The sequence below is a fragment of the Stegostoma tigrinum genome, chromosome 4 (genome assembly GCF_030684315.1).
Source record: "Stegostoma tigrinum isolate sSteTig4 chromosome 4, sSteTig4.hap1, whole genome shotgun sequence".
NCBI classification, from domain to species: Eukaryota; Metazoa; Chordata; class Chondrichthyes; order Orectolobiformes; family Stegostomatidae; genus Stegostoma; species Stegostoma tigrinum.
Genome location: NC_081357.1, coordinates 15137255 through 15162254, shown reverse-complemented (window position 1 = coordinate 15162254; position 25000 = coordinate 15137255). Strand labels below are relative to the sequence as shown.

At 46.8% G+C, this 25000-nt stretch overlaps 1 protein-coding gene across 6 annotated transcripts in view; it reads right to left on the bottom strand.

Annotated features, from left to right (window-relative positions):
* Positions 1–25000, bottom strand: part of daam2 (dishevelled associated activator of morphogenesis 2) — a 323197-nt gene that overhangs the window by 140983 nt on the left and 157214 nt on the right. For all 6 annotated transcript variants that reach the window (XM_059645172.1, XM_059645173.1, XM_059645171.1 and 3 more), the window contains exons 3-5: positions 24606–24695; positions 6315–6389; positions 1260–1354 (exon numbers count right to left, since the gene is read on the bottom strand). In XM_059645172.1, coding sequence (XP_059501155.1) covers positions 1260–1354; positions 6315–6389; positions 24606–24695 — 260 coding nt within the window. The remainder of the gene's footprint in view (positions 1–1259; positions 1355–6314; positions 6390–24605; positions 24696–25000) is intronic.

Genomic DNA, 25000 nt, shown 5'->3' with positions numbered 1-25000 from the left:
AGCGCTATGTTGAAGGAGAGATAAGGAGTTTGCTCTGTGCTGGCCTGGACTGGAGCTATTGTTCACCCAAGAGTTGGATCATGGATCATTTATTGCTAACGTGGACCCTGATGGGCTCAGTTTGGCTGCTCGGTTTCTAAACTCGCAGGATTTCACAATATGCAAAGGATGGCGGGCCAGTCTGGGAGACACGTCCCAGATGTGAGTCAGAGGCCAGAGCCTGGAGTGGGAGGCAGTTCAAGCCCAGGAATGGCCTGGGAGACAAGTCCTGGAGGCAAGCCCAGGCTGGAGGCTAGCATGTGGAGGCAGTGAGGCCTTGTTTTCTGAATAAAAACCAGAAGGATTGCGGATGCTGTAAATCAGGAACAAAAGCAAAGTTGCTGGAAAAGCTTAGCAAGCCTGGCAGCATCTGTGAAGGAAAAAACAGAGTTAATGTTTCGGGTCACCGGATGCTGCCAGACCTGCTGAGCTTTTCCAGCAACTTTGTTCCGAAGCCTGGCAGGGAAGGCCTCAGTGGAAAGGACTATAATTTGATAACTTTTTAAAGATACTTTTTTTTTCTGAACTTTGAGTAAGTTGAGTGCTTCTTAAAACTTTGTATTCCTATGCTGCCTTATTTTTTAAACTCTTTCTATTCGGGAATGAACACTTCAAATACCTAAATGCCCAATACTTAAGATAACGCCGACATTACAAACTTTTCGCTGCACTTGTTCGAGCACATGTGACAATAAAGACTATTCTAGTCTAAAAACAAGTGAGTTAATTTTTTCCTAGTATTCCACGGCAATGTTACTTCCTCATGCAGCAGTATCATAGATCATAGCATCCCTACAGTATGGAAACAGGCCCTTCGGCCCAACAAGTCCAGGCCAACTCTCAGAGGATCCCGCCTAGACCCATCCACCATAACCCACCACAGCCACACATCCCTGAACACTGTGGAGTATTTCAGCACAGCCAATCCACCCAGCCTGCACATCTTTGGACTGTGGGAGGAAACCAGAGCACCTGGAGGAAACCCACGCAGACACAGGGAGAACATGCAAACTCCGCACAGACAGTTGCCCGAGGGTGGAATCGAACCTGGGCATCTGGCACCGTGAGGCAGCAGTGCTAACCAGTGAGCCACCGTGAGGATTGGAAGCAGAACAGGGAGACCCCCAGGGGAACAGAGAGGCACAAATACATTGACAGAGCCAGGACGCAGAGAAAACTGCCTGGAACACCGACAGATCCATCTCCCAGCAATCTGGTACCTCATTGGTTGTGTCCGAAGAGCTGTCTTAAGTCCTTCGACGACTGTGTTTCTCATCTCCATTTCCTCCTCATCGAAGGCAAAAACCGTCTGCATCTGTGAAAGGGAGCAGATCATTGACTCGTCTGTCGTGGGCAATACACAAATGCCTCCCTCCAAAACCAGGCCCACAAATAATTCGATGAAAAGCCTGTCCCCTTTGCAGTACAACGCTGCCACTGACACCAGGTCAACAGTACTCTAACAATATGGACCAATGTCCTGCAGTGGATAGACGAAAGGCCCCTTATGGATGGGTGTTTACAAAGGATCTGAACTCAGGCAAGGAAAGAGTCGCTGCATTTTCATGGGATTTCCAAAGCAACAACAAGAAAGCCAGAAGGTGCAAGGAAAGGAATGCTGGAAGATTATGACCAGAGCACCTGAAATCCTTGCCAATAAAGGTGGAGTGCAATAAAGGTGGTCACAGTTGGAGGGCCAAAAGGAAGGTACAGTGGGTGTAAAGGTCGGCTGGGGATAAAAGCGGGAGCTGGGGAGCATACAGAGAGATTTGATTCCAAATTGGTTGTGTTCGGGGAACAGGAAGCTAACTTGGATCAGCCTGGACATGGGAGAGATGCCAAAACTGTCCAGAAATTGAGAGATTGACTGATTGATTGATTTATCAAAAGGTCTCACAAAAAGTGAATAGCACAAGGTACCATTTTAAACCCAGATAACAAAGTGTGGAGCTGGATGAACACAGCAGGCCGAGCATCGTCTTAGGAGCACAAAAGCTGGCCTTTTCGGGCCTAGGCCATTCATCAGAAATGGAGGAGGGGGAGAGGATTCTGAAATAATTAGGGAGAGAGGGGGAGGTGGATCGAAGATGGACAGAGGACAAGATAGACTAGATTAGATTAGATTCCCTACAGCGTGGAAACAGGCACTTCAGCCCAATAAGTCCACACCGCCCCTTGGAGCATCCCACCCAGACCCAACCCCATCCCCCTATAACCCACACACCCCTGAATGCTACGGGCAATTTAGCATGGCCGATCCACCTCGCTTGTACATCTTTGGACTGTGGGAGGAAACCGGAGCACCCGGAGGAAACCCACGCAGTCACGGGTGGAGAGGAGACAGACAAGTTACAGAGGCAGGGTTGGAGCCTGGAGAGGTGAGTATAGGTGGGGAGGTAGGGAGGGGATAGGTCAGTCCGGGGAGGACAGACAGGTCAAGGGGGCGGGATGAGGTTAGTAGGTAGGGAATGGAGGTGCGGCTTGAGGTTAGAGGAGGGGATAGGTGAGACGAAGAACAGGTTAGGGAGGCAGGGACAGGCTGGGCTGGTTGTGTGATGCAGTGGGGGGAGGGGACGAGCTGGGCTGGTTTTGCGATGCAGTCGGGGGAGGGGAGATTTTGAAGCTTGTGAAGTCCACATTGATACCATTGGGCTGCAGGGTTCCCAAGCGGAATATGAGTTGCTGTTCCTGCAACCTTCGGGTGGCATCATGGTGGCACTGCAGGAGGACCAGGATGGACATGTCATCTAAAGAATGGGAGGGGGATTTGAAATGGTTTGCGACTGGGAGGTGCAGTTGTTTATTGCAAAGCGAGCGTAGGTGTTCTGCAAAGCGGTCCCCAAGCCTCCGCTTGGTTTCCCCAATGTAGAGGTAGCCACAATGGGTACAGCAGATGCAGTATACCACATTGGTAGATGAGCAGGTGAATGTCTGCTTGATGTGGAAAGTCTTCTTGGGGCCTGGGATGGGGGTGAGGGAGGAGCTGTGGGGGCAAATGTAGCACTTCCTGCGGTTGCAGGGGAAGGTGCCGGGTGTGGTGGGGTTGGAGGGGAGTGTGGAGCAGACAAGGACAGACAATGGACAGAGTGGTCTCTCCGGAAAGCAGTCAAGGGTGGGGATGGAAAAATGTCTTTGGTGGAGGAGTTGGATTGTAGATGGCGAAAGTATCGCAGGATGATGCGTGGTATCTGGAGGTTGGTGGGGTGGTATGTGAGGACAAGGGGGATCCTCTTTTGCTGGTTATTGCGGGGATCGGGTGTGAGGAATGAGTTGCAGGAAATGCAGGAGACACGGTCAAGGGCGTTCTCGACCACTGCGGGGCGGGGGGGATGTTGCGGTCCTTGAAGAACGAGCATCAAATGTTAATCAAATTAACACCAATCCTCCAAAGAGCACCCCACCCAGACCCTCCTCTGTAACCCTGCATTTCCCATGGCTAATACACCTAGCCTGCAAATCTTTGGACTGTGGGAGGAGACCCACTCAGACATGGGGAGATCGTGCAAACTCCCACACAGGCAGTCGTCGGAGGATACGATCAAACCCGGGTCCCTGACGCTGTGAAGGCAGCGGTACTGACCACTGAGCCACCGTGCCACCCGGCAGTGCCTGACGCTGCCACTTAGACAGAGGGCTGACCCGCCGCTCCAGCGGTCTGGCAGCGGTGGCCATTATTATTTCGGTAAAGTATTGTAAAATGCTGAGACATGCGACCCGTGTTACCTAAAACAGCAGGCTCCCTCCACCCTCAGGGCCTTCAGCTTCAGAAAGCCGCTCACCAGCTTTAACTGCATGTCGTGGCTGTGAACCACTCATTCCTCGGGATATCAAGTCGATGGGCTAATTCCAGCGCAGTGCCGGGTCAGGAAAGAAAATGTGATTGCTGGGTCTTCCCCTGGCTCTTTTACCTTATCCAGCCCTTGAACTCCTCACACCTTGGGGAAGGTGATGGCCAAGTGGGATTTCCATTGGTCTATTAGCCTGGGGACTCCGGTAATATTTCCAGTGATCTGCGTTCAAATCCCACCATGGCAGATAATGAAATTTGAATTCAATAAATATCTGGAACCAAGAGCCTAATGGTGTGGAAGCTACAGTCACCTTTGTTTGTGGGGCAGCTTCTCTTTAGGGAAGGAAAAATGCATCCTCACCTGGTCTGGACTGCACGTGACTCCAGACCCACAGCGATGTAGTTGACACTTCACAGCCCCCTGGGCTATTAGGGATGGGCAATGAACGCTGCTCTAGCCAACGATACTACAGCCCATGAACGAATAAATGGAAAACTCCTCCAAAACGGGCCTCTTTGGAACCCCTGACATTAATCGTTCTGTCATTGGAGATCCCATAAAGCTCTGAAATTCTGTCCCTAAGCTCTCTGTCCCTCTCTCCTCTCTGGTCTTGTGGCACACAGGGATTGGGGGTTGCAGCTGTGACCAGCTCTTTGAGTACTGTCCACAGGGAGAAAGATGCCTTGGGCCTCGGTGGCAAATCTCGAAGGGAGTCGGTGCTCAGTTTTGCTCCATGATCAGACCGGAGCGGTTTATTGGGCTGTTTTCACTGTGCTGGGAGCACTGGACGAAGTAGCGTTATAACTGGGAGTGGGCACAAGATTGTTCCATATGTTAGGTCGAGGGCCATAGTTTCTCAAAGCAGCGGGCTTGCAGAGGATAAAATAAATGCAAGGCAGGAGGCAGTACTGAGCAGTGGAATGTTAACTGGCTACCCAGACACAGTGGCTTCATTGAGCACGCCATGTGTGCTCAAGGCAGTGGGTTGCAAGAAGAGAGCAGTCAACATTCCATCTTGGTGGGGAAACATGAGTTGAAGGGAGTAACGGGTGGAAATCAGGATGGCACCTGAATGGTAACAACAGGAAGGATCAACAACAACTGCATGTGATTCCTTTCCTGACGGCACATGAAGCAGTAATACTTTATTAAAAAACATGATTTACCAGGGCATGTGCTGCTCAGCCACAGCTGTGACCTTCGCAGTTTGAGGGCACCGTTTGGGAAACCCTTTGCTCGGCCTGTGCTGGGCAAAGGATATCATTTGTGAAACACACATTTTGACACTCGCTAGGATGCTTTCTGCTCTTGTCGCGGTTTTGCAGCTTGTTATTTAGTTGAGCGTGGTAGACAAAACGCATTCCCCACTGTGGGAACACCCTAAAGCATTAGGGCATAACCTCAAATTTAGACTGCGAGCCGATTGATCCGGGGGTGGGTGCGGTTTCAGAAAATATTTCGTCATTACTGAAATCGGTAAGGCCCCAAACAAGCTGTTGAGACTGGGTAAGAGTGAGGTTGATAGATTTTGAGTAAGTGACGGCGTTAAGGTTATGATCCCAAAGATACTGATGGATACAGGGACAGGAAAGATGGGCCCACTGGCCTCCTTCTGTGCGGTAACACTTGTGTGATTCTGGGAAATCAGACATGAGCTCATTTAAAGGTGAAAGGGCCTAGAGGGGCTGAATGGCACACTCCTGTTCTTAAAGAAATTTATATTACTTGTCAAATCGGAAGGAGCCAGCTGAGAAAACACACACACACACACTCTCTCTCTCTCTCACACACACACACACACACACACACACATTCACTCACTCACGGATGGACACACACACACACACAGGGACACACGCGCTCACAGAGACAAACACACACACACACACACACACACACACTTGGAGAGACACATACAAAGAGATAAACACACACACACACACAAACACAGACAGACAGACAGACACACACACACACACACACACACACACACACACACACACACATGCACAGATACATACTCAGAGACACAGACACACCCACACGTAAGTCAGCTCCAGTCAAGTAGAAATGGGGTACATTTCAACATTCAATGTAACAAGCTGGTGTCAGTGAATTCGCCTGTGTCACACTGTTTCAAGAACTACAATTCTGTAGAGAACTGAAAAGGATCATCATCGGCCTTTCTGAACCAGTGGAACAGTCTAAGTTGTCTCTTGAGGGAGCCAACATTGACGCCACCATTTTAATTGGGTTCTGACAGGAGATAGGAGCATTGGAAGAACTTTGTGAGATTGTGGAAAGGCTGGAGTAGGGGATTGATTCTTGTTCTACCAATCAGCATTGGCTAGTCCTTGGGAGCAGAAAAGACAGTCGCGTGAATGGAGAGTCAGGTAGCAAAATACCACGGAGGAATTCTGCAAATGCATTCATGGACTAGCAGAGCGATGATAGTCTGGCACACGTAGAAACCATTTCACTTACTGCAGCCATGGAGTTGATGCGATCAATGTAGTAATCAGGCCAGCTTGTGGCCTGCTTGTTGGGGTCATCTTGCTCCTGAAAAGAAAGGAGTGATATTCTATTAAAATTTAGATCATAAAATATTTCCAACCCACTCAACCCAATGTCAAGATGTGGCAATACATAGCAGAGCATTATTCAGAGTGGTATGGTCCAGCATGGTATCCTCAACAGTGTGGCATCGTGGAGCATTACATCAGAAATGGTTTCAGGCCAAAAGAAAGCCATTTGGCCCATTATGTCCATACTCGCTCTCTAGAAGAGCAAATCACCATTGCCACTACCTCTTTTCCCCAAAGCTCACAGTTTGTTTTTCCTTTTCAGATACTAATCCAATATTAAACGTCATAATTGAATCCTCCTCTGAATACAAGGATATGATTCGGCCCATTACATCTGTGCTAGCCCTTTTGAAGAGCAGTTCAATCAGCCACACTAACCCATCCCCACGCATTTGTTCAGATATTTATCCAATTCTCTCATGAATGTGCATCAACCAGCCTCTCAGACAGTGCATTCCAAATCTTTGCACTCACTCTATAAAAAGCACTTTCCTTCAGGTTGTCTCTGTTTTTTGACAGTCACATTAAATTTGTCTCCTATCAAAAACACTTCATGATTCTGACGCCTCTGTAAAATCTCTTCTCCGCTTTAATGAGAACAACTCCAGCTTCTCCGATCGATCCACGAGATGGTAATCCCTAACTCAAAAGAGAAACATTCTCAGAAATCCATTCTGAAGCCCCGTCCAGAGCCTTCACACAACCTTCTAGCATTGGACGCGATATCACAGTTTTGGTCAAGCCAGCATCTTATTAACTCAATTAAAAACTGAGAGTAGCTGCAGAAAGGTCTGGCAGCGTCTGGAGAGAGAGAAACAGAGTTAACGTTGCAAGCCTGACAATAACTTCTTCTCCCTTATATTCTTAGCCTACCTCATTGAGTTCAGACTCTATGCCTCTAACTGAAGAGCCGAGGATTCCTAATGCTCCACTCACTGCTTTCCTCACCTGTCCCTCAAGTTTCAATAATTGGTCCACAAACACTCAGAGGTCCGTGCACTTAAAAACCCCTTTAAAAATGAGCCACTTGGCACATATTACCTCTTTTCGCTCCATAAATCAAAATTTACTGCCTCACACTTTTCCATGTTGAACTTAACCTCCCATATGATTCCCGAAGTTTATTAATATTCTCCCCGAACACTGGCTTGGTTCAAGAACAGTATCAACAAAAGAATGACCCTGGTACAACACAGCACAGTGGTATACTACAATATGCTACAGTACTGTAGAGTGCAACATTGTAGAGCACAAGACAGTATGATACAGTATAGCACAGCACAGGATATGGGAATCTGGACAATGTAGGACGGCACAGTAGCATATCATAGAGGCAGGTTCAATTCCAGCCTTGGGTGAATGACTGTGTGTGTGTGTGTGTGTGTGTGTGTGTGTGTGTGTGTGTGTGTGTGTGTGTGTGTGTGTGTGTGTGTGTGTGTGTGTGTGTGTGTGTGTGTGTGTGTGTGTGTGTATGTGCACACGCTTCACCTGGGTGGTCTGGTTTCCTCCCACAGTCCAAAGATGTGCAGGCTTGGTGGGTCATCCTGGGAAATGCAGGGTTAAGAGGATAGAGTGGGTCTGGGTGGGATTCTCTTTGGAGGGTCCATGTGGATTCAATGGGCTGAACTGCCTGCTTCCACACTGTTGGGATTCTATGAAGAGCTTCCCATGTTGTAGCAATTCAAAACAAATCATGGGATCAACCCTCAGAAAATATACATATCCGTTACATTCCAGTGTCTAACCATTAATCAGTACATTATATTTGAAGAGGTTTATCAAGTTAATACCTTGACTTTTCCTTCTCACACTGGTTTGCAAGTCCTGGACCTACTCTAGCTAATCTGTTGGAGTCACCACTGTCTTCGGATGGTGCCATCCACACATAGCATTTCCAGAAAGTATCAATGGATGGCACTCCAAAGTAGGAAGCTGGGCTGATGCTTTTCCATCCATAACTCAGCGACACTCAGACAGGTTGCAGCAAGACCAATGAACTCAACACCTTCAGTGCAGAGCCTTTATTGCCCAGTCTGGTTCTGTAGCACGGTCCAGGAGATATTTTCTCAATGAGTTTTACATAATGTTGGAGACACAAGACGGTCCTTCACTCATTTCCTTGCTACTCCTGGACTCCAGCTGTGTGTAAACTCATTTCTGACATTGTTTTCTGAAGTTAATTCATGATAAGACCTTGTTGAGGTGTGTACTACATTATAAAGACAAGTTCTTTGGAAAGTTAGCGTCAAGCAATGTGTCGTAATATGGGATTGTGGCAGCCGAAGAGAAGGAAGTTCTTCATTTCAGTCTACAAAGTCTGACTGCAAACCCACTATGAATTAAGAATGTTTCCCTACTTAACTGAAGTGACTGTAGTTCATAAGTAATTCATTGATTGTGAAGAGCTGTGGGAGATTCTACGATCATGGAAAATGCAGTAGAAATTCCAGTTAGTGCTTTCTTCTTTCCATCTCATAAAGTAACATTCTGCCAGTGCATACACACAGGCTTCAGCTCTATGGCCCACTCCAAAACATGTCAAATTGCAACACCACTTCAGTTTGCCCACTACTGAAACACATCCCCTTGTCTTTCTGCCTCCAAACTCAGCTATTCCAATCAATCTATGACCAGCCTCCCACCTTGCAGTAAACTTCAGTTCATTCAAACCTCTGGCACCCACCTTCCCAACTCACAATCTGCAAGGGTAAAATACCAGAGATGGGGCCCCTAGGCAGCTGAAGGTACATGGTGGAATGCTAAAAATACACTGGGGCAAGACTGGTTTGGGAAAGCATAGAGAACCTGGAAGCCTGGAGATGTTTCCAGGTATAGGGAAGTGCAAGGCCATTGAGGGAGCTGAAAAGAAAATAAAAGGTATTGTTTTTAAAATCAAGAAGTTGCTGAAGAACCTGTGTTATTCACTGAGAACCAGAGAGTGTGAAAGTTCAGTGAGAATGGGAGGGGGGTGAAAGTTCTGTGAGAATGGGAGGGGGTGAAAGTTCAGTGAAAATGGGAGAGCTGTGAAAGTTCAGTGAGAACGGGAGAGGAGTGAAAGTTCAGCGAGAACAGGAGAGGGGTGAAAGTTCAGTGAGAACAGGAGAAGAGTGAAAGTTCAGCGAAAACGGGAGAGGGGTGAAAGTTCAGTGAGAACGGGAGAGGGGTGAAAGTACGCTAAGAATGGGAGAGCAGTGAAAGTTCAGTAAGAATGGGAGAGATGTGAAATTGGAACTTGGCGTGAGCGGACGTGGGCAGCAGATTTCTGCATGAGTTTCTGGAAAGTGAAAGGTGGGAAATGACTGATATAACACAAGCTTGGACGGTAATTAAGGATGAAAGTGCCATGGTAAAACTGATACTTAGTGGCCCTGATTTTGCAGAGTTGGGATATTTCCTGGCTCAGCAAGTCCAGCTTTGGAGGCCCTTGTTCTGATGGCGCAAGGGCTGGTATCTATGGTTTTCTCAGAGTCTGCTAGGTGATCCCGAGTACAGCGTTGGAGGAAGGCTGAGTGGAAGCCTGTTTTTGTTAAATGCTAAAAACAGAAGAAAACATGCCAAGAACACATCCCTCCGCTCTCCAAACTGAACCATCCTCCCCAGGCTCAAACCATGTCAACCCATACGCCCCATCCAACCTCCATGATTCATCATACCCTCTGTGTCAAAATGTACTCCCCACCTATCACCCAGGCCTCCAATACATGCCGCACCAACCTACACCCCACCTCCCACTTCTCACAGGCCCTTATATCCTCCATGCCCACTTACATATCTCTACCTATCTCCTGTAATGCCACGATATAAGCTCAGTACCAAATCCCAACTCATCATCCTTTTCCCTTACTCTCCCCATGCCAAATCATGTAGTATCCACTAATGGGAGACCTCAGGAACCATTACGAAATGAAACAAAATAAAGTTCTAGATCTCCATTGCAGATTTAAAACAAAACACTCAATCATAGAAAGCTATGCCCGACCTTTATATTTCAAGTGTTTAATCCATTATAAAGACAAACACTTAATTCATGTGTTCAATCTCTTATAAAAACAAACACTTTATTCAATTCATTAATTCATTATTACAAAAAGCATTCGAATTTATAGCCCCACTTCAAAGAGTCTCTCACTACTTGGGGCTGCCAGTTAAACTGTGAAATGGCAGGTATCCCTTTGTAATCATAGATGGTCTTGAAATAAGTTCTGTAGCACTATTCTACCTATAGTAACACTCAGGCTTATGTCAACAGACAGAGTGAAATCTCAAACAACGCTTGAATACTTGGCAATTATTATTTCAAATATTTAAAGGGCAAGAGTTTTAAATGCCCTGAGAGATTCACAGTCACTTTGGAAGTTGGTTTCAAAAGTTGTTTTTAGCTGTTGGTTTCAACAATTGCTTTTGAAAGCTCTTTTTTAACAGTCCCAATAATTTTACTCTCCTTCACAAACACAATCAGGTTTACTTTGAACAACACTAATGGGCATGTCACCTCTCCAAAAGGACTTTCACCAAAAGTGTCCCAGGATCACAACAGAAAGTTTATGTTTGTGCTTCTAAAGGACACCCTCCCCATCAAAGTACAACTGCAAAGTGAAGGCCTGCTCATCCCAGGTGTAATCTGCGCACGTCACGTTTTCTAATCCTGGTTGATAAAAATCAGGCATGGTTGGGGGCAGCTGTTGTTCAATTTGAGCAGCTTCATCTGTGAGCCACAGACGTGTGATTCGGAGCCTGGCCCATTCCCTGTCCTCCACTTTCAACCCAGCAAAAACGAGAACTGCTCTCCATTGTTGTAAAAACTCACATCGACCTTTCAGGAAGCTTTGGGTGGAATTCTAACCCTGATCCTGATCCTCCCTCATGTCTATGGGTCTGTGGCATTTGGAAGGGGTTCAGAGAAGGTTGATAAAATTATTTTTGGTGTGGAGTACCTTTGCTACCCAGGTTGGAGATGGTTTTATACGCCTTGGAGAGTGTAGACTCAGAGGCAAGTTGACTGAGATCAACTAAATAATGAAGGGACCAGATTTCGCGTGCACCAGCAAATTATTTCAATGACTTGGGTTTTGCAAAACTAAAGGTCAAGCAGACAAAGGAAGAAATCATTTTGACGCACTGCTTTGCTCAGAGAATAGGACACTCGCAATGGAACAGTCTGTTAACTTAGGCAATCAGTACTGATACACAATGTATCATCACTGGATAGCTGGACTGATCCTTGGCTAGAAAAGGAATTGCCTGTAGCAGGCCAAGTACAATTAATATAAACTGTGGTCAGTGTGGTCAAGTTTCCATTGCCTGGAGGAATCTGCCAGAATTATTTAGTTCCCTTAATTGTGACTAAAATATGAGTGGGGTTGACACGCCATTCAATGCCAATGTTAAATATCCAGAGCCAGTTTGAAAAGGTACCCACAGAGCATGGAACTGGGAACGAGCACAGCTCAGTCCCTGGTACAGATTGTAAGAACTGCCGATGCTAGAGTCCGAGATAACACAGTTTGGAGCTGGAGGAGCACAACGGGCCCTCTGAGGAAGGGTCCCGACCCAAAATGTCAGATTTCCTGCTCCTCTGATGCTGCCTGGCCTGCTGAGTTCCTTCAGCTCCACACTGTGTTAACTCAGTCCCTGGTATATTCCCAAGTGGATTGGCATCAGGCAGGGCAACATTAAGTGGTGAGATGGGGTGGGCTTGGTGGCCACAACTGGTCCTGTTAGCGTTGGTTTTGTAAATTAAAAGGCAGAGTTCCCATTGCTTTCATCATTCAGTCAAAACCCACACCCTCAACTCCAAGTGGAAAGTCACGTGATGCTTTCCCTGGCTGAACAGCCAAGTTCACTGCCGAGCCTAACCTGTGTGGAGAGGTTTGGATGCATGATGTCTCAGTTCTCTACAGTAATGTTTAAATAAATGTGACGTGTTAATTTTTGGAGGGTCAAACCAGGGCAGGACATACTAAGTCAATAGTAGAGCCCTGGGGAGTATTATGGAACAAAGCGGGTCGCAGGGTACATTCCTTGAAAGGGGTGTCACAGGTGGATAGAAGGGTAAAGAAGGCTTTCAGCATGCTTGCTTTCACCGATCAGAACATTGAGTATAGGAGTTAGGACATCTTGTTGCAACTGTACAAGACATTGGTGGGACCACATATGGAGTACTGCATGCAGTTCCAGTCACCCTACTGTAGAAAGGATATTATTAATCCAAAAAGAGTGCAGAAAAGATTCAGTAGAGTGCTATCTGGATTGGAAGGTTTGAGTTGATAGGAGAGATCGGATAGCTGGAGCTCTCTTCCTGCAGCGTAGGAGACTGAGGGCTGACCCTATAGAGATCTATAAAACCATGAAAGGTGTAGGTAAGGTAGACAGCCAACAGCTTTTCCCCAGGGTAGGGGAGTCTAAAACTCGAGGGCATTGGTTTAAGGTGAGAGGGGAAAGATACAAAAGGGTGATATTTTCACATGGTGGGGTGGTGAGTGTCTGGAATGGGCTGCCAGAGGTAGTAGTGGAGGTGAGCACAAGTTTCTGACTTAAGAAACATTTGGGCAGGTGCATGGATGGGATAGTTAAGGAGGGATATGGGCCAAAATTAGGCAAGTGGAACTAGTTTAATTGTAAAAACTGGGTGGCATGGACAAGTTGGCTGAAGGGCCTGTTTCCATGTTGTAGACTTCCATGACTCTAACGGGTTGGGTTGCAAGAAATTTCCTGAGGGGCGCTGTGTAACTTTATTGCACGGAGCGAACTGTCTCGTCCCTTGATCCACACAACAAACTAAGCTCAAAGCTCCATCATGGAGCACTGCGGGTCTAGAACATTCAGGCTCTGTCTTCCATTGTGAATATCCACTAATTCAGACAAACCTCAAAGCTTTCAAATGATTTGCAAGTGCTTTCCATTAAATTCATTCGCTGCGCTGTGTAGTGGCAATCTGCAACGCTTTTCAACAATTTGACTAATAAAAGAGACCCTGGTCATCATAGTGAATGAACCGTGCCATAAACTGTAAGATTATTGGAATGACAAAATCCCACTACACAGCTCAGGAACACACACAAGAACAGCAAATGTCAGTAAGACACTGTGAGGAAAACTTCAATCTAAGGTCTTAAAACAATGCTGTCTGGGAACACCTTGAACTGCTCAATGTCTAATCCTCTCTGTTCTTGGTCTGCAAGTTGTAGGTTGAGTTCTCATAGAGTCATACAGCACAGAAACAGACCCTTCGCTCCAACCAGTCCATGCCGAACACAATCCCAACTGAGCTAGTCCCACCTGCCTGCTCCTGGCCCATATCGCTTCAAACCTTTCCTATTCACGTACTCATCTGAATGCCTTTCGGTCCAGGCTAACAGTCTGGTGTGCTGCACTGTTGGAAATATATTTTTGCATGAAATGTCAAAGTGAGACATCCCCTCACCGCAGCTCCCTTCCCCCCAACGATCTTGCAGTCCAACATCAGATCCTCAGTTCTACCTAAAGGAAAGCAGGGGCATTCTGAATCCCTGTTGTGTGTTTGCCAATAAATATACCTGGGTCAACATCGCTGGAACAGATTAGTTTTAATCCCCGTTTGACTATGCACTAATTGGCTGCCATATTCATGACATTATAATTATGACACTTCAAAAATTTCTCTAGCTGTAAGGGTTTTGGGATTTCAAAATTGAGTGAATCACCTGAAAGATGACACTGTTGACAGCGCGGTACTCCCTCAGCCCTGAACTGGAGTCTCTGCCTGGATGTTCAAATCACTGACGTATTATTGGTTCATGGGATTTTGGAGTCAATGGCTAGGCCAGAGTTTATTGTTCATTTCTACAGCACTGAAGACAGTTCTCAGTCAACCATATTGTGGTGGGTCTGGAGTCCCATATAGGCCAGGTCAGGTCAGGACAGCGTATTTCCTTCCCTACAGGGCGTTAATGAACCAGGTCAGTTTTTATGACAGTCGATACTGATCGTAGGTTGGCACTGCGGTTCAGTAGTAAGCCACTGCTGCCAGGGACCCAGGTTGGTCCCAGCCTCGGGCCACATTGTCTGTGCGGAGTTTGTACATTCTCTGCGTGTCTGTGTGGGTTTCCGCCGGGTGTTTCACTTTCCTGCCACGGTCCAAAGATGTGCAGGTCAGGTGGATTGGCCGTGCTATAGTGTCCAGGGATGTGCAAGCTGGGGTGGGTTGGCTGTGGGAAATGCAGGATTATAAGGTTGGGGAGCTGGGTCTGGGAAGGGTAGCTCTTCAGAGAGTTGGTGCAGATTTGATGGGTCAAATGGCCTCTTTCTGCACTGCTGGGATTCTATGCTTCTCTAAGCTTAGTCTAACTTTTCATTCCAAATTTTCCTCTAAATTCAAACGGCTTCACCTACCACGATAGTATTCGATCCTCTCCCCAGAATGTTAGCTGAGGGGTAAACGAGTGCATTACTTCTGGATTATAAGTCTAATGACATTGACACTGCATCAGCTCTTCCTGTGACCTCAAAACGAGCGAGTGCCACCATAAATCAATGGTCAGCATTTCTAAACGTCCGACTAGAGTGTCCTCAGGTTTCTGAGGAAACACAGTTCCCTCTATTATTTTTTTCGATCGCTCATGGGTGGTGGGCATCACTGACTGGGTCAGCATTCATTAGTTGCCCTTGGGAAGGTGGTGGTGAGCTGCCTTCATGGGCCCGCTTCAGTCCACCTGCTTTTGGTGTGACTTACAGTGCCCTTACAGAGGGAATTCCAGGATTTTGACCCAGTGCCAGTGAGGGAACGGCGATATATTTCCAAGTCAGGACGGTGAGTGGATTGGATGAGAACGTGCAGGGGGTGGTGTTCCCATGTATCTGCTGCCCCCTTGCCCTTCCAGTCAGAAGTGGTTGTGGGTTTGGAAGCTGCTATCCAAGGAGCTTAGGCGAATTAGAAAGAAGATTGGGGAATAATGAAAGGATTTTGTTTTTTATTTCACCCAGACAGGGCCTGGAACCCACTGGCTAAAAGAACAGAACAGACATTTATAAAAGAAAAACACTTGAAATGTGGTAATCCTTCGGGCCAGGTGCTCAGAACTGAGACAACAAGGTGTAGAGCTGGATGAACAAAGCGGGCCAAAGAGCATCAGAGGAGCTGGAAAGCTGACGTTTTGGGTGTAGACACTTCTAGACCCAGAACGTCAGCTTTCCTGTTCTTTTGATGCTGCCTGGCCCGCTCTGTTCATCCAGCTCTACACCTTGTTGTCTCAGATTCTCCAGCATTGGCAGTCCCTACTACCTCACTAAGAACTGAAATGTGAGATTCGAAATGCTCACTTAGTGGGTTCAGGCATGAGGGGCCGAACAGACTCATTCACTGCCACTAATTTTCTAGTCAGTATTCCAAGAGAAACCAAGGAGCAACGCACCAATTAAAAGCAAACTTTACTTCTTAAATCACGTTCAGGATGAGTCGGACTGCCACAGTTTCTGAGAAACAGGCAGCATCAGATCGTGGTACGACTCTGTAGATTTTAATTGCCATTGACTCTGACTGAAATGGGAGGAAATGAGGCAGTTTTACACCACTGCTGAACAGTGTCCCCGCTGCTCAGGCAACACATAGGCCAGGGAGCTTGTTCTGCCCTTAAGTCAAACTCCAGGCTTCACCACTTTGCTCCTTGTCTCAACTACTCTTGTCTAATTCCACCCAATGTTTCGGCCGCTCAGTATAATCGATGTAACACATTTCGGAGAAAGGATAGGTTGACAAAGGGACTGTTTGACTGCACATGGCCTAATCCTGAAAGTCTGACAGGCAGCTCAAAGTGTAGGATCTTGTGCCAACTCAAGCCCAGTCGGCTGCACTTTTGTGTTCATTAAACAAAACACATACTCCCCCTCCCCGCAGGAGAAAGCCCCAACAGATCCCAGGCCAAGACATTGAAATAAATATTAATGGAAGCTTATTAAAATATATCTCCTGCCTACTTTATATCGTTACATTGGAGACATTGGTTGGCTTCAGTATTTAAACTATTCTTATTAAGAAAACACCTCTCTCAATCTCACTCTGCAGTGCCAAGATTCTGAAATGGTTGCAGATGTTGTGGGAGGCCTGTTATGTGGAAGTGTTCCTGTTTTGTGTCTTAGCGAGTGGCTGGCAATATTTTATGAGCTCCATGTTGTTTTTGCGTTAGACGCTTTTCCTATTTTTTTTTCAGGGCGCGGCCCAAAAGGGCAAGGAATGCCAGTCGCCAGAGAGAGAACAGAAAGCTCTTCACAAAAGGCAGTCAGCAGATCAGGAAAGGTACAGTTTGATGGATCAGAGTGCCCAATCACAGAAGAGCACCAGCATGAAAAGTAGAAGTGAGAACATAAGCGATGGGAGCAGGAGTTGGCCAACTGGCCCCTTGATCCTGCTCTGCCGTTCAATAAGATCGTCGCTGATCTTTTTATGGACTCACCCACCCACCATCACCCTTAATCCCTTCACTGTTCAAAAACCTAACTTTACCTTAAAAACATTGAATGAGTTTGCCTCAACTGTTTCACTGGGCAGGGAATTCCACAGATTTACAACCCTTTGGGTGAAGAAGCTCCTCCTCAACACAGTCCTAAAGTTGCTACCCCCTCATGCCCTTGAATTTTAGCTTCACCCACCAGTGGAAACATCCTCCCTCCTTCTATCTGATCTATTCCCTTCATAATTTCATATGCTTCTACAAGATTCCCCGCTCGTTCTTCGAAGTGCCAATGAATATAATCCTAGTCAACTCATAACCTCTCCTCATAAGCCAACTCTCTCAACTCTGGAATCAACCTCGTGAATCTTCTCTGCACCTACTCCAGCGCCAGTACATCCCTTCCCAAGTAAGGGGACCAGACTGTAAACATTTTGCCTGAATAGCACCAGTATGATAAGTGGAAATGTCAGAATACTCAAGCTTCCAGGCTTCAAATGACATTAGATCAAGACTCCATTTGGTTTCTCTCGAGCGATGTTCGATTAAAGTTAAAGAGACAACAACAGAACATAGAACGTAGAACATAGAACATAGAATGTAGAACATAGAATGTAGAACATAGAACATAGAATGTAGAACATAGAACATAGAACGTAGAACATAGAATGTAGAACATAGAACGTAGAACATAGAACGTAGAACATAGAATGTAGAATATGGAATGTAGAATGTAGAACGTAGAACATAGAATGTAGAACATACAACATAGAACGTAGAACATAGAACACAGAACAGTACAACACAGTACAGGGCCTTCGCCCACAATGTTGTGCCAAACTTTTATCCTAAACCTAAGGTCTATCTAACCTCCCCTTACCTTATACTATCATCCATATGCCTATCTAATAACCGCTTAAATGCCCCTAATGAGGCTGACTCCACTATGCTCTCCGGCCATGCATTTCATGCCCCTGCCACTCTCTGAGTAAAGAACCTACCTCTGACATCTCCCCTATATCTACCTCCACTCACTTTAAAACTATGCCCCCTCATAACAGCTACCTCCACAGTCCAAAAAATGTTTTTTTTTATTTTCAGATGTCGAACATCTTTTTATTCTCATTGGGTTTTCTTGGACTTGAATTTACGCAGCACCCTTCACACAGAAAATCGACATTCTTGCACAGGAGTAATCAAACAAATGGAGCTTGAGCCAAAGAAGAATATATGTATGGATGGGGAACAAAAAGACCCAGTGAAAGGGAAGGGCCTGAGGGCACATGCTGTTCAAAGTATTTCACAGTGAACAATTTACCTCAATCACTTTTGTCATTTCCAAAATGCTCATGCAGACCATGAGATTTTACACTGTTTACAAGTAAATCATTCACACCTTTAGCCATGGTCAGCTTACACCTCCCCTCCAGACAAGATGGCCACAGGGCGAGGGAAGACACTAAAGCAATTCAATCAATGGGGTTACCTTGTGGTCAAATCCTGCAACTGTAATGTGACCAATGAAATGACTCAAGGGGAATTATTGGCTGGAATTTAATGTTCTCTCCAGGGTTGGATTGGAAGTGAGATTGGAGGCAATAGACTGGGCGAAAATGTGTCTGGTGGGAGGACCCCATTGCCTTCCCATTTTGGCCTGATTTATTCCAAGATGGCAGCCAGTCTACGTGCCCTGATGTCAGTGGAGACTCTCAGGTGGGGAATTAATACCAATGGCAAACAGTGCAATTACTGTGAAGGGCGCACACAAAGCAAACACCATCAAATTGCCCAACACTGCAAGGTACCACTGGGGAATACTCAGTTCCTGATCGGGAGGCTGGCAGCAGCAAGGCTAGCCATGTGACCACCAACCATTGGTTGTTTCGCATGACCCTGGCCCCACCCCAGAAACACAACCTCCCACTCCCAAACCCTCCCTGCACCACCAATCACCCCCATCCCCGGCATCCCTGTCCTGTTCACCTCGGATACTGGGCCCCTGAGAGAGAGATGAGGTAGTGCTACCCGGGTGAGGAAGTGCTCACAGTCTGATGGGTAAGGAGTCCTCAGGGAGGTAGGATCCCCTGCCCTTCAAGTGGTTGATCCCAGAGAAGGTCCTCCTGGTTGCCACTTAAGCACCCCACTGGCACCTCATATGTCTAAGCTCCTCCAGTGGTTGGGTACAGGGCCCCCACAAGCTCTCCAGCTGGTAGATGAGACCCCTAAAGCCTGGATTACAATCTACCCCCTGACACTGTAACCCATAAGCAGCAGATGCTGACACAGATACATGAGTAAGGTTAATTATACCATGAATCAGATTTGTGGCCAGAAAATGCTTGCACTGTGAAACATTTTCAATAAGATATAGATTATGGCATAGACTTCTGAAAGGAACCATGTTATTTGTTCAATCCAAGCTAATTACCTCATTAATGTCAACTCCAATGGGATTATTGATGAGGCTGAAAAGTATTTTCCATTATGTTATGCTTTATGCTGCGTGCTCAGAGTGACTGAGAATAAATTCACTTTCCTCCCTATATTACATCTGTCAACAACAAAAAATTACCAGCAAGGACGTGATTATCACGAGGAAAATCATTGCATGATAGATCCGCTATTCCCCTTGTCATCAGGGTGGATCGCGTGAAGGACATTTATGCTTGACTAATCTTACATAATTCATTGAAGGAAATAAAAGAATTCATATCATTGGATCTCAGTACCAACTGGAAAAGTTACAACACTTCAGGCTCTCTTCCAACCTGAAAAACAACCTGACACCAGCGCCATTTTCCCATCTCTTGGAAAAACTGCACATGTTTACTGTCTCTTCTAGTACTTCTATTTGCTGAGAAGATAGAAATGTTATCAAAATCCAAATATGCAACAGTAACAGTCTCACCATTATCCTTTCCTATACTTCATCAAAGAAAATCCAGTTAGTCAAATTTATCATGCCTTTAGCAAGTCTGGCTTTGATTTAAAATCCATATTTTCCCAGAGCCAATTAATTTTCTTCTATCTTAATGTTTCTGCAAGTTTCCTATTGACTATTGATGTTAGACTAATTGGCTTGTAATTGCTACATCCACAGACAAACTGACTGGATGTGCATATTGGAGCGGACACAGTTACATTTAGACAAATGTGAAGTGCTACATTTTGGAAGGAAGAATATAATTTGATTGGGAAGAGGCTAAATTGAATAGAGGAGCTCAAGTAGCTTAATATCTAGATATGTTTGTAATTTAAAGTTGTTACCGTAAGTGATTTAAGCCATGAAAGATATAAAGAATTTTATGTTTTTGTCCCAGAGGGATTGGATGCAAAAGCAAAGGGATCTCAGTGAATGTATTTAAGACCTCAGTGTGACTGCAGTATCAGTGACAATGGGAACTGCAGATGCTGGAGAATCCAAGATAATAAAATGTGAGGCTGGACGAACACAGCAGGCCAAGCAGCATCTCAGGAGCACAAAAGCTGACGTTTCGGGCCTAGACCCTTCATCAGAGAGGGGGATGGGGTGCGGGTTCTGGAATAAATAGGGAGAGAGGGGGAGGCGGACCGAAGATGGATAGAGGAGAAGATAGGTGGAGAGGAGAGTATAGGTGGGGAGGTAGGGAGGGGATAGGTCAGTCCAGGGAAGACGGACAGGTCAAGGAGGTGGGATGAGGTTAGTAGGTAGGAGATGGAAGTGCGGCTTGGGGTGGGACGAAGGGATGGGTGAGAGGAAGAACAGGTTAGGGAGGCAGAGACAGGTTGGAATGGTTTTGGGATGCAGTGGGTGGAGGGGAAGAGCTGGGCTGGTTGTGTGGTGGTGGGGGGAGGGGACGAACTGGGCTGGTTTTGGGATGCGGTGGGGAAAGGGGAGATTTTGAAGCTGGTGATGTCCACATTGATACCATTGGGCTGCAGGGTTCCCAAGCGGAATATGAGTTGCTGTTCCTGCAACCTTCGGGTGGCATCATTGTGGCACTGCAGGAGGCCCATGATGGACATGTCATCTAAAGAATGGGAGGGGGAGTGGAAATGGTTTGTGACTGGGAGGTGCAGTTGTTTATTGCGAACCGAGCGGAGGTGTTCTGCAAAGCGGTCCCCAAGCCTCCGCTTGGTTTCCCCAATGTAGAGGAAGCCACACCGTGTACAGTGGATGCAGTCTACCACATTGGCAGATGTGCAGGTGAAGGTGCCGGGTGTGGTGGGGTTGGAGGGCAGTGTGGAGCGAACAAGGGAGTCACGGAGAGAGTGGTCTCTCCGGAAAGCAGACAAGGGTGGAGATGGAAAAATGTCTTGGGTGGTGGGGTTGGATTGTAGATGGCGGAAGTGTCGGAGGATGATTCGTTGTATCTGGAGGTTGGTAGGGTGGTGTGTGAGAACGAGGGGGATCCTCTTTGGGTGGTTGTGGCGGGGGCGGGGTGTGAGGGATGTGTTGCGGGAAATGCGGGAGACGCGGTCAAGGGTGTTCTCTACCACTGTGGGGCCCCCACCACAACCGCCCTAAGAGGATCCCCCTCATTCTCACACACCACCCCACCAACCTCAGGATACAACGCATCATCCTCCAACACTTCCGCCATCTACAATCCGACCCCACCACCCAAGACATTTTTCCATCCCCACCCCTGTCTGCTTTCCAGAGAGACCACTCTCTCCGTGAGTCCCTTGTTCGCTCCACACTGCCCTCCAACCCCACCACACCCGGCACCTTCCCCTGCAACCACAGGAAATGCTACACTTTCCCCCACACCTGTTCCCTCACCCCTATCCCAGACCCCAAGATGACTTTCCATATTAAGCAGAGATTCACCTGCACATCTGCCAATGTGGTATACTGCATCCACTGTACCCGGTGTGGCTTCCTCTACATTGGGGAAACCAAGCGGAGGCTTGGGGACCGCTTTGCGGAACACCTCCGCTCGGTTCGCAATAAACAACTGCAACTCCCAGTCGCAAACCATTTCCACTCCCCTCCCATTCTTTAGATGACATGTCCATCATGGGCCTCCTGCAGTGCCACAATGATGCCACCCGAAGGTTGCAGGAACAGCAACTCATATTCCGCTTGGGAACCCTGCAGCCCAATGATATCAATGTGGACTTCACCAGCTTCAAAATCTCCCCTTCCCCCACCGCATCCCAAAACCAGACAGTTCGTCCCCTCCCCCCACCGCACCACACAACCAGGCCAGTTCTTCCCCTCCACCCACTGCATCCCAAAACCAGTCCAACTTGTCTCTGCCTCCCTAACCTGTTCTTCCTCTCACCCATCCCTTCCTCCCACCCCAAGCCGCACCTCCATCTCCTACCTACCAACCTCATCCCACCTCCTTGACATGTCCGTTCTCCCTGGACTGACCTATCCCCTCCCTACCTCCCCACCTATACTCTCCTCTCCACCTATCTTCTTTTCTCTCCATCTTCGGTCCGCCTCCCCCTCTCTCCCTATTTATTCCAGAACCCTCACCCCTCTCTGATGAAGGGTCTAGGCCCGAAACATCAGCTTTTATGCTCCTGAGATGCTGCTGGGCCTGCTGTGTTCATCCAGCCTCACATTTTATTATCTTGGATTCTCCAGCATCTGCAGTTCCCATTATCACACGCATCCCAAAACCAGCCCAGTTCGTCCCCTCCCCCCACTGCACCACACAACCAGCCCAGCTCTTCCCCTCCACTCACTGCATCCCAAAACCAGTCCAACCTGTCTCTGCCTCCCTAACCTGTTCTTCCTCTCACCCAGCCCTTCCTCCCACCCCATCCACACCTCCATCTCCTACCTACTAACCTCATCCCACCTCCTTGACCTGTCCGTTCTCCCTGGACTGACCTATCCCCTCCCTACCTCCCCACCTATACTCTCCTCTCCACCTATCTTCTTTTCTCTCCATCTTCGGTCCGCCTCCCCCTCTCTCCCTATTTATTCCAGAACCCTCAACCCATCCCCCTCTCTGATGAAGGGTCTAGGCCCGAAACGTCAGCTTTTGTGCTCCTGAGATGCTGCTGGGCCTGCTGTGTTCATCCAGCCTCACATTTTATTATCTTGACTGCAGTATCAGTCTGTTGAGTTCGGGCAACCTTTTTATAAAGAAAGGAGACAAGGGAGGATTAAGAGGAGGTTAAAGATTCTAAATGAGGAGATAATGGGAAACTCTTTCTGCTTGTGGTTTGTGGCAGGAGGTGCAAAATTACTGCATTTCTTGAAAGGAAAAGGAATCAAATGAAATTAAGAGAATTTTATTTCGGCAATGAGTTCCAACAATCTGCAATGCACTGCATCAAAGAGCAGCTGATTAAATATCGACTTTCAAAACAGAAGTGAATAAGTACTTCAAGGGGGTTCCATCAAAGGAACAGGGGAGTGGGACAAACTGGATAAGTATTTCAAAATGTCTAGCGCCATCAAGATGGGCTGAATGGCCCCGCTGTGCTGTACGATTCTGCGGGTGACCTGTCTCAAATGATAATGAACAGTTCCCAAGAGACAGCTAAGCAGTTCGAGATCTTTTCCCACCCATTGTGTCCTCTATCCTACAATCAAAAACAACACCCCACTTAACATCCCCCCAACCCCGCGCACGATTCGGAACTTGAGTTTGATGCTTCAACACTACATCATGACCCAGGCAAATAAATACAACAGAACAATGCAAAGCCGATCCACAGCCAGACCTTACCTGGAGGTACCTCATGCATTGGAGAAAACAGAACATGTGGAAACAATACTCACAATGCTATGTGTATGAGCCTATGGACCAAAGGCTGGAAAGTGGAATGAGTGTGGATAGGTCAGTGCACACCCAATGGGCTGAAAGGTCTCTTCTATGCTCTTCTATGAATCAGCCTATTGATAATTCGTTCTTGGAATGTGTACTCAGCTGGAGAGGCTACCATCAACTGCTCCTCCACAGAGAGTTTCGGAAGACTTTCTCAAACTGGCGCAATCCATTTCTGTTGCATTATGGGTGGCTTTTTTAGGCCTATTCAGGATGCAGTTCACAGCCCTTCACATCGACGTAGAAATCCAGTCACAGATAGGCTGCACAGGTACATTTTCTTCCCTAAAATACATCAGTGAATCGACTGTTTTTTTTTAAACGCACTCCACCAGCTTCACGGTCACTTTTACAGACTCTGGTTTCTTTTAGGACTGAATTCTAAATTGTCACAAGGGATTTGAGCTCAAATTTTTTGCATTATCCATCCAGCAACCAGTGAATTAGGAATCCCTACAGTCCAAATTATTGCATGGGTGATCAAAGGAATAGGAGCTCAAAGATCTTCTCATCAGCATTTTAGGCCACAAGAAGTGGGCCATTCAGCCTTTCCCACCTATCACTACTATCAAGTCATAGTCCCACGCTCTCATTAAAAAGTGACAATTTTAACCCGAGGCTCACCACACCTCAGAGAATGCGCAAGGTCAAGGTGATGGGAACTGAACCTGTGCCTTGCAACCTCACTCTACACTGCTAAACAGCCACCCAGCCAACTGAGCTAACCAACTCCAATACCATCACGGCTGATTGAACACATCAATACCTTTCACTCATCCCATTCTGATAACTGCCCATTGGTCATCAGAAATCTATGTACCTCTACCTTAAAACTGACTCAAAGACTGAGCCAACACACCCTTTTTTTTGAAAACTGCTGGAATTTTGCAGAACCTGCTCCATACAAAGATGAAGCACAATGCTTTAAAACACTCACACTCTTTCCACTGACTGCATTAATCACAACCTAAACACATTGCCGCTACATACCTTCTTCTTACTGCAGTAAATTTGCCATTTCTTCTCCATGGGCAGTGCAAACATAGCATCTCGGTTCTTGTCAGTGAGATCCAACTCGTCCTGGAAACAGAAAAAGGAATCTGTCAGTTTACCAACCCCTGACTTTCCATTGGACCCAATCAAACAGATTTCTCCCACTGGGCTCATGATATTCCGCACAATGAACAACCGAGTGTTCAGAAACAATAAAAGGGAAACTTTTTTTTGCTAATTCCTTCATCGGTGAAGAACCCTCTGGGTTACATGGAGTCGTGGCTGGGAGGTTAATCATTAATTTCCCGAGGCTTCAAGACAATTCAGAAAGGAATGAAACTTGACACAGTACATGTGCTCCGTAAAAGACCCCCACCTTCCAACTCTCTACT